The sequence below is a fragment of the Prinia subflava genome, chromosome 21, assembly GCF_021018805.1.
Source record: "Prinia subflava isolate CZ2003 ecotype Zambia chromosome 21, Cam_Psub_1.2, whole genome shotgun sequence".
Taxonomy (NCBI): Eukaryota; Metazoa; Chordata; class Aves; order Passeriformes; family Cisticolidae; genus Prinia; species Prinia subflava.
In genome coordinates this window covers 7,107,146-7,117,084 of record NC_086267.1, presented here as the reverse complement: position 1 = coordinate 7,117,084, position 9,939 = coordinate 7,107,146, and the positions used below count along the sequence as shown (strand labels likewise).

The following is a 9,939-nucleotide window of genomic DNA, read 5'->3' as shown; positions in this document are numbered from 1 at the left end:
TCGGTGCCCATCTCGAGATCTGTGTGTGCAGCCGTGCATGGCTGCAGCAGAGGTGCCAGGGGAGCTGCAGGGGAGCTGAGCAGAGCTGGACCCACGGACCAGGGGCCTCTGAGGCACTGCAAACGCTGGGTGACATCCCCTTGCCAGGATCTGGCACTCCCCTCCTCATGTGGCCTTTCTCAGGGAACAGGCTGGGGTCAGCCCTGGCACGGAGCGTGGCAGCTCAGGGTGTCCGAGCTCCCCTGGCCCCGGAGCTGCGGCAGGAATCAGTCAGGACCTGCGGCAGGAATCAGTCAGGACCTGTGGCAGGAATCAATCAGGACCCGTGGCAGGAATCAGTCCGGAGCTGTGGCAGGAATCCCGTGCCGTGGCCGGAGCCCTCCCCGTGCCCCTGTCCCTGCCCGTGCGCGTGCGGGGCTGTCCCCGCTGTCCCCGCTGTCCCCGCGCGGTGACACCGCGGGGCTGGCGCTCCCTCCGGCCCCGCAGGCTCAGGAAGAGCCTTCCCCGGGGCTTGTCTGGGCTTGTTCAGGCCTGAGCCCGCCTCTGTCCGGGCAGGGGCTCCGGGCTCAGCGGCCGCCCCGGAGCCTCGGCAGAGCCGCGGCGGAGGAGCCGAGCCCGGAGCGCGCCCCGTGCCGGGGTGAGCTCTGCCCAGGTGAGCGCTGCCCAGGTGAGCGCTGCCCAGGTGAGCGCTGCTCCTTCTCCTGTCCGCCCCTTGCCCAGGTAAGCCCTGCCCCGAGTGAGCGCTGCTCCCTCTCTCCCTGCCCGCCCCTTGCCCAGGTGAGCTCTGTCCCGGGTGAGCGCTGCTCCAGGTGAGCGCTGCCCAGGTGAGCGCTGCTCCTTCTCCTGCCTGCCCCTTGCCCAGGTAAGCCCTGCCCCGGGTGAGCTCTGCTCGCTCTCTGCCCTCCCTGTCCCGGGTGAGCTCTGTCCCGGGTGAGCGCTGTCCCGGATGAGCGCTGCTCCAGGTGAGCTCTGTCCCGGGTGAGCGCTGCCCCGGGTGAGCTCTGTCCCGGGTGAGCTCTGTCCCGGGTGAACGCTGTCCCGGGTGAGCTCTGTCCCGGGTGAGCTCTGTCCCGGGTGAGCTCTGTCCCGCTCGCCCCCGGGCTGTGCCTGCCCCGCACTCCCGCAGCTGCTGGCAGGGCCGGGCCGTGCAGGAGCTGCTGCTGTCCCGCAGAGCCGGGCGGGCTCTCAGAGCTCCCGAGATCCCGGAGAACCTGGCGGTGACTGCCGCTGCTGCTCGGGGTAAAGGTTTCCTGTCCCTTTCTTTCCCTTTCCTCTTCTGTAGCCCCTTTCCTTCAAGCCCCTCATAGAAAAATGCACGCTGGATTTGGGGACGCTGGTCTGGTTTTGGGGGATCCCAGAAAGGGACAGCCCCAAAAAGCAGCAGTGTGCTGACACTGGAGCTGTGCAGAGCTGGGTGCTCCTGAGCCCAGCCTGGGGGCAGTGGGGGATCCTGAGGAGCTGGGGGAGACACCTGAACTGATGGGGAATTGGGCTCTCAGTGATGCATTGCCCTGTCAGGCGTTTACATGGGGAGCATAAAGTGAATATTTAATTCTTTGTGAGGAGCTGGCAGCTGCTCCCCTCTCTGCCACACTTGGCACAAACTGTCCTCTCCACGCTGCCTGCAGTGCTTTACCTGCTCAGTGTGTTGCCTCCACGTTCCCTTTCTGATGGAAGGGATAAATAACACAGCTCAAGTGCTCACATGGGGAGGAAAGCTCTGCTTTGCCTTTATTTGAAGACAGGCCCACCCATGCTCTCTATCTCTGATATAAAATGCATTCACTTGGAAGCAGCCTACCTCTCATCTGTACAGTCAGTTTGATGTTTTATTAGCTGTATATCTGCCAGGGGATTCTGGAGTTTCCAAAGGCAGTCAGTTTTATAGGCAAGTCTGTGTTTCCTTGTATTTTGAAGGTAAACCACCAGTAATCTTTTAGTAACTGGTACAGATCATTTCTTAATGCAAATGGAGAGAAGTTAATAACACATGAGCCATTGTTTTGTTTCCAAAGAGAGACTCAGCTGAAGGGGCTTATACCGGAGTGGGGATCTAATTCAAGCCTTCAGTTTCATATATTTCTTTTTGTTTTCATTTGAATACATTGTAGGAGAAGTGACCAGGCATTCAACCTATGCCCAGCCCGCCTGGAGCAGCCCTGGATAAAGAAACCTTCACCCAGTGGACCAGAGAAGGCTTTGGTGAGAGGAATTGGAGTTAAAAGAATTGCATGCTACTGAAAATGGAGTTGGACTCTTCCCCTTGGTGATGTAAATCTGCAGGGGAGGCAGCGGAGGTGCAGGGAATATTGCAGTGCCCTCCTGGGGAGCTGCTCCCTGCACCTTCCAGGGGTGCTGCTCCTTTCTGCTAGGGAGGAGTAACCCGGGGGGGAGGATGTGGGGAGCACCTGAGGGTAGCAAATGTAAAACTGGGGGGGTCTGGCCTTGGGAAAAAGGAGAGAGGCACGTCCAGGGGGTTCTCCAAAGAGCCCTCAGAGTCCTGATAAAGGAGGAGGCTGAGTTTAACAAGTTTAAAAAGGTGACAGTAAAATCTCTGCTGTGGATCAACCTGGCAGCATCCTCTGTCCCAGCAGATGGATCTGGGGGCCAGGTCAGGAACATCTTCAGTTGGACAAACTTGTTTTCCCAGGCCCACCTCGGCTGTAACCCCCAGATTCCTGTTTGGGCTGACAAGCTGGAGCTGGGATGGGATGCTGAGAGCCCAGCCTGGCCTCTGAGCCCAGCCTGGCCCCTGAGAGCCCAGCCTGGCCCCTGAGAGCCCAGCCCAGGCCCTGATCCCAGCCCAGGCCCTGATCCCAGCCCAGCCCCTGAGCCCAGCCTGGCCCCTGATCCCAGACCGGCTCCTGATCCCAGACCAGCTCCTGATCCCAGCCTGGCTCCTGATCTCAGCCCAGCCCCTGATCCCAGCCTGGCCCCTGATCCCAGCCTGGCCCCTGAGCCCAGCCTGGCTCCTGATCCCAGCCCAGCCCCTGAGCCCAGCCTGGCCCCTGATCCCAGCCTGGCCCCTGATCCCAGCCCAGCCCCTGAGCCCAGCCTGGCTGCAGGTCTCTGCAGTGCTGGGTTAATGAGTCACAGCTCTGCTGGTCCTCCCTGGCTGCAGCAGCCTGGACTCTGCCCAGGCTGTTCCTGAGCTCCTGAATCAGCAGAATCCCTCAGCCTGGTGTCCTTAGGTTGTCCTGGCTCTGCAGAGATCAGGAGCCAGGCTGGGATCAGGAGGCAGCTTTGCATCCAGGAGCATCCCTGCAGCCTGGGCTGGGCTGGCTGCAGGCTCTGCTGCAGGGGCAGCACCACAGCTCACAGCTCTGGCAAGTCACAGCTCTGACTCAGCTGCTGCTGTGAGCTCCACAACCCCTCAGGGACCTTCTCCAGAGGCAAAATGGGCAGAAGTGGTGCTCATGGTGTCTGGCAAGATATGTTCATGGTGTCTGCTAAAGAGCAGCTTGAAAAGAACATTTTGGCTTTGGTCTGTGTGCTTTTTTTTTTTTGCTTGTCTTCACGTAAAAAGAAAAAATTAAATCTAAAAGAAAGGAATAAGTTGCACTGAGTCTGGCAAAGAATGAATTGTTTAACTCTGCTGTGGAAGGAGCCCAGGTCTGGGGTACTGTGTGAGATTTCTCCCTGCACAGAATGTGGAGAAATTCAGTGAATGATGTGTGGATTGATTCACTTCATCTTGTTTTGATGTGGGGATTTAATATTGCTTAAGCCAGTGATATTAGCGAGGCTCAGTGAGATCCTGCACTAACCTGAAAACCTTTGGGGACACCAACCTCAAACTCAGGATCTTGGTATTGTAGGATTTGTGTCAGGCCAGAGGCAGAACTTATCAAAGGTGTTCTTAGCTGGAAAAGGGAAGCTGTCTGTGAGGCTGCAGGTCAGGGGAGCTGAGTGCATTTGGAGGAGCAGGGCCCTCCCTCTCCTGCCTGAAGGCTCACGAGAGGAAAGGCTGATGCCTTTGGGAAAAGGAAAGAATTTGTTCCCATTCTGCCACCACCAAAGGGGTTTGGTCTGGAATCATGGAATTGTTTAGGCTTAGGGTGATTTTTCTCTGGGATGGCAGTTTATCCTGGTGAGAATAAGGGGCTCAGTTTAGACATCACTGCTTAATTCCACGGCTTAGAACCAGAAAGGGTTGATTAGAACAGCCTGAATAAAAGACACTGAGCATCCTGGGGGGGTTTGAAGTCAGCCTGCTCTAAAGCAGGCAGTGGAAGGAGCTGATTTCTACCCAAATCTTTCTGAGGTGTGAAAACTCTCCTTGGTCTTTTTCACTCAAACCTTTTCCTCTTTTGGGGGTTTCACCCAAACATTTCACAGAGGAAAATTCACCTTTGTTTGCCTTACAATAGGAATTATTTGAAGCTTCCAGAGGCAGAGGATTTGTTTACATCAGGTTTTCAGTGGGAGTTGCTGAGATCTTTGGTGTAACTGTGCAATTCTTCAGCTCCCAGCTCAGGGCCTGTGGCTGGGTCAGCCAGAGTGTAAAACTCCTCTTGCTGACACCAGGAGGAAAAGAGTGCAGGGAATGAGCTGAAACAAATGTGCTTGATTAAATGAAGCTTGTGGTATCACATATTTCTGTGCTGAAAAAGTGATCGCTGGATCTTACCTGACAGGACCTTTTACCTTTCTTGGAATGCAGAATTTCTGTAACAGGAGAGTTTTTCCACCTCCCACACCCCTCAGCTTGTTGTTTTATGGTGATGGTTTCTTCACTGCCTAATTCCCTGTTACACGATCCACCAAGCAGCTTTTTCCTGCTGCTTTGTCACCCCTCCAGTGAGATTTGGCAGGAGCAGATGGGGGGGAGTTGCTGGGGTTTGTGCAGGCTGGGGCACCTCTCCCCAGGCAAAGCACCCCAAAGTCAGTGTGAAGTGAAAGATAACAGATGTGTTATCTGTCCTCTCAAGAGAAAATTGCCATTTTGGGGCCAATGGAGCCCTTGAATGGAAAATTCAACTGAATGTGACCATGTAAACTTTGTGTGACACCTCTTCAAGTTGTGCTTGTGGATTTGTTTTCTCCTTTCCTAAAGCACTAGGGATTCTCATAGGTAGCAAGCAGAGGAGGGGAGATAAAATGATTTGAAAAATTAAAAGCAGGGTCGTTATCTTGCTGCAAAGATGTTCCCCAAAACATCTTTCCCTGGCGCTGTCATGGTTAGTTTTTAGAGGCCCAAAGGAAAGTTTTACAGTTCCCAAAACAGCAATTCTGCAGCCTGGTCTGTCCCCCAGGAGGACGAAAGCTGAAGCAGGATCTCCCTCTTCTGTTCCAGACTGTTTTGCTCTCCCACGGCTGTGCTTGTCCCTGACCTGTTAATTGCCTTTGAGAAGCTCTGGTTTGTGCTGTGCTGTGGGGGGTGTTGGAGGGATGGAGGGTCCTTGCTCAGAGCTCCTCGCAGGGTGGGGCAGCACAGGCAGGGGGTGCTGTTGTCAGCTCTTGGTTCTGATGCTTCAGAATCGTTTGGCAGGGCAGGGGGAGAGCAGAGCAGAGCAGAGCCAGAGTCCCAGCTCGCTCTGGTTGCCATCCAAACACAAACCAGGTTCTGGAGCTTTTGGAGTTTGAGGCTTGGTGCATTGGGAGGGGGCTGGAGCCCCGGGTGTCTGAAATGCCCAGGGGTGGTGTTGGCTCCTGACAGGAGCCAGGGGCTCCCTGGGCAGCTCCTTTGCACTCAGGTGTTGCACAAGAGCCCCTTGGGCAATGATCCCCTGCTGGGGGGCTGAGGGGAGGGGGACAAGTCCCTTTGTCCTGGAGTTCCCTTCCCACTGTCCGTGTGTTTCCAGGAGCTGAGGGCTGCAGGAGTGCTGGATGCCCCCATGCCTTGAGTGCCCCAGGCTGTGACAGCAAAGTGCCCTGGCTCCAGTACAGGTGAGCACTGGTGCCTTCCTCCCTTGTGTTCGGTGAATTCTGTTTCTGTGCAGCCTCTGTGCCCCTGAGCAGTGCACTGAGCACACCAACAGTTTAACAGGTTTGTATCTTAAACTGTTCAGCGTTTGGAAACACTTCATTGTTCCACTGTCTTGCCTGAGTGCTGGTGTGGGAGACCTGGGAGCTCTTTGAGATAAGTATGGATTACAGACACGTCAGCTGTGTTTATCTTGTTAATATTGGTAATTTTTACAGGCCCTAACCAAGACTTGGGGTAAGGGACAGGATAACTGTGGGTTTATGACTCTGAGCCTCTTCTCCCTTGAAAGCTTTTTCTCCAGGACTGCTGCAGCTGCTCCCCTGACTCTGTGCTTGTCCCCAGCCCCTGTGTGGATGAGAAGAGAGGAGGATTTCAGCCTGCCCAGCTCCCCCGGGTGCTGCCAGCTGTGAGTGTTTCTTTGGCAGTGTCTTAGCTGGTTGTTGTGAGCAATAGTGAAGGAAGCAATCAGCAAGTATACTGCCCTAGAAGTGCTGCACATTGTTGGGCCTGCCCCTGCCCAGGGGCTGGGGAGCTCAGGAGCTGAGCTGATGCCAGGAGTGCCACGGGATGCCACCAGGGAGGAGAGGAGAGGAAGAGGAGATGGACACGCTGCTGCAAGTTCTGTTCTTCCCTTGTCCTTCCCCAGTGCCTCTGCAGGGCTCTCCTGCACCTCTCCCCGTGCAGAGCTGTCCCCCTGCTGCCCTGCACTTTCCCTGTTGTGTCACTCGTGTGGAACTGCTGGGGGGAGGCTGCAGGGAGCTGCAGGGAGCTGCAGGGAGGCTCCTGTGCAGCCTGGGGCTCCCATCTCAGCTTTTCTGTCTCCCCTGTGCTGAAACCACAGCCCGTGGGCAGCCCCTGCCCTGCATGGTGTGCTTGGTTTGCAGGAACAGCTACACCCCCAAATCCTACAGTTTGGCCTATTTTACAACTACTAAATATAAGAGGTGCAGTCCATACCCTGTTATAGGTAATGAGAATATTAGAAAAATATCATTGCTAAATTCCCCGGAGATCACAGCAGGGGCAGTGTTTGCATTCTCTGGAAATGCCTTTCCCAAAGTGCCACCCCTCCCTCCATGCCTGAGCTGGTGGATCTTATGGTCAGGTCTTACATGTAACTTTTGATATTTGTTGGTGGCATGCTCTGTTTCATTATGGAATATACAATATTAATATCTTTATTTTTCTCCACACAGCTGCAGCATGAAGGAATATCCCATCTTAATCCCCTAATTTAAATTTGAAATTAATAACTACCACAACACTTGGAGCATCTTTTAATCCATTGATTGCTGCTGGCTTGGTTCCAGCAGTATCACTAATTACATTCTGCCTGCAAAAAAATTCTCATTGCTGGTGGCTTTTTTTTTTAATTTTGAGGGCTGCTGGCTGGAATCCTTGTGCCATCTCTGCAGCCTGATGACACTTTATTATGCTAATGAGCTGTTTAAAATGACTGAGCATCTCTGCTTGCTGGCAGCAAAGCCCCTGGGCTTGCTGAGGGCTGTTGTGTGTGGGGTACAAGCTCTGTGCCCTGGGCTCAGCCCCATCCAGCAGCTTTTCCAGCCAGGATCAGGAGGAAGCCAAGAATGTGTAAGAGCAACCACTGGGAGTGCAGCCTTGACAGAGCTTTGTCTCGTGGGGGTTTTTAAGAAAGCCTGCAATGATGGTGAAGTTAAAAGAGCTCTTGGTGTCGGGTTGTGTCCAGGGGAAATGCAGCTTCCTTTTTCTATAAAGAACATGCAGAGGGCATCACGCTCCAAAATAAATTCCTGAAAACGTAAAGTCTGCTTGACTGAAGTTTAACAGAGTGGTAACTAAGGTACGTCGGAAGAAGATCTTGTTTCCAAAGGAAGCAACTTGTGTGTAAATCTGCGTTTAAATCTGGCTCAGCAGCGCCGTGCGCTGTCCGTGGCGAGGGAGGTGTGGATGGTGAAGGAAGGAGACGGCAGCAACCCCAGGCGTTTGCTGCTGTCTGCTCCCTTCTGTCACGCTGCTCTCGCCGGCAGGGCGGGTTTTTTCATTGAAGGAAAAAAAAAAAAAGAAAAAAAAAAAGAAGAAGAAAAAAAAGTTCTCTGGGCGGCGGGGCCGCGGTGGGTTCGCTCCGTGCGCGCCGGCAGGAGCGGCTCCGGTCGCTGTCCCGATCCCTGTCCCTGTCCCGATCCCTGTCCCTGTCCCGATCCCTGTCCCGGGGGTTCCCTCGGGGGCCGGGCCGCTCTCACATGACGGCGGGGGCGGGCCGGGCCCCGCCGCTCCCGGGGCTGCTCCCGCGGCTGCCGCGCTCCTGCCCGGCCGGCCCGGGCTGGGACAGGGGCACAGCGGGCACGGCGGGCACTGCGGGCACAGCGGGCACGGCGGGCACTGCAGGCACTGCGGGCACGGCGGGCACGGCGGGCCGGGCACTCCGGACACTGCATTGCTGCCACTCCGGACACTGCGCTCCGTCCCGCGGGGCTGCATCGCGCTGTCCCCTCGCTCCGTGCCTCTGTCCCTTCTCTCCATCCCGCTGTGCTCCCGCTCTCCCCTCGCTCTCCTCTCTCTCTCCCCTCGCTCTCCTCTCTCTCTCCCCCGCTGTCCCCGCTGTCCCGGCCCATGGCCGCCCCGCTGTCCCCGCTGTCCCCGCCGTCCCCGTCGCCGTCCCCTCTCCCGGGCTGGCAGCGCGCCCCGGTGCTGGTGTCGTGCGCGCTGTCGTGCGCGGGCTCGGCGCTGCTGCTCTGCACCCAGGCGCGCTGGCCGGAGCTGCGGACGCGGCCGCGGCAGCTGCTGCTCTACCTGTCCCTGGCCGACCTGCTCTCGGCGCTCTCCTACTTCTACGGCGTGCTGCAGGACTTCCAGCGCACCTCGTGGGACTGCGTGCTGCAGGGCGCCCTGTCCACCTTCGCCAACACCAGCTCCTTCTTCTGGACCATGGCCATCGCCCTCTACCTGTACCTGAGCATCGTCAGGGGCTCGCCCGCGGGCACGGGGCTGCTCTGGAGCTTCCACGCCGTCAGGTGAGTGCCCTGTGCTGCCGCCGTGTCCCCTCCCGGGGGTCCCTTGGGTCTCTGTGCTCTTCTCCTCCTCCTCTTCCCCTCTAATTCCTTATAAACAGGGATTTTGCTGTCTTTTGACTAACCTGCTTCTTCCCCCTTCCCCAGTGAAGAGTTGGAGATGTTGAAAAGTTAAAGCTTTTTTAGTCCATGGTCGCTTACAAAGATCTCTGGCGAGTTCTAATGCCTGGGAATCCTGGCTTTGCTTCCCCTCCAGCCTGGTGGAGTGTTATATCCCAGGTGATAGAACAAACCTGGTGTGTGTGATGTGCCTGCTGCTGCCCAGGCTGCCGTGCTGGGATCTGTTTCAGCTTCCCCTGCCAGCCTGGCCTTGGATCCCTCCCCTCTGCCCAGGCAGGTTGCTGTAATTCCATCCTCATAGGAGAATGCTGTCCACAAGTGATCAGACTGCTCCAGAAGCCCTCTGAAGGTTGTTTTGGCATGTTTGATTGAAAGCAAGACAAACCAGACCACAGGGTAGCTTTATGTCTCAGTTTCTGCTATTTAGGGCGCCGATTTTCCACATCATGTTTAGTAAAAGCTTTCATTATGCAATTGGAGCTTGTGGAATCATGTGCTACGTCCACGCCGAGCAAAACAGTGATCCTTTAGTCCCCCGTGTTGCCAAGCTTTTGCAATAAATTATAAGAGGAGTGATCTGATTTAAAAGGGGGGGGGGGGAAGCCCTCAGGACAAGCAGAGAATTTTCTTTGGTTGCTTATTCAAATATTTGTCACCTTCTAGTTTCAAGCAGCATCGTTTGGCAAATGATGCCAGCAGAACCGAGTCCAGGTGAGGATGGGCAGAGAGAGACTGAGAGTGACCCAGGGAGGACCCTCAGTTCCTGCCCTGCCTGCTGGAATTGCTGCCTCCACGGGGGCTGTGTGAGAGCTGAGGGCACTGCCCAGGGCCCTGGGCACCCCGGGGTGCTGAGGGAAGATGCACTGAGGAGTATTTATGTTATTCTGTCTGGAACAAGCA

At 55.9% G+C, this 9,939-nt stretch overlaps 1 protein-coding gene across 20 annotated transcripts in view; it reads left to right on the top strand.

The window, feature by feature from the left end:
- The first annotated feature begins 541 nt into the window (after nt 1-541).
- GPR157 (G protein-coupled receptor 157) overlaps nt 542-9,939 on the top strand; it is a 20,962-nt gene continuing 11,564 nt past the window's right edge. The window contains exons 1-5 of one of the 20 annotated variants that reach the window (XM_063417220.1): nt 542-652; nt 2,112-2,271; nt 5,805-5,889; nt 6,272-6,335; nt 7,126-8,922. In XM_063417220.1, coding sequence (XP_063273290.1) covers nt 8,522-8,922 — 401 coding nt within the window. In that variant the 5' untranslated portion in view covers nt 542-652; nt 2,112-2,271; nt 5,805-5,889; nt 6,272-6,335; nt 7,126-8,521. Of the gene's footprint in view, nt 721-758; nt 863-2,111; nt 2,272-5,296; nt 5,360-5,804; nt 5,890-6,218; nt 8,923-9,939 lie in introns of those variants that run through there. The other 19 variants (XM_063417218.1, XM_063417216.1, XM_063417219.1 and 16 more) reach the window with 19 other exon arrangements.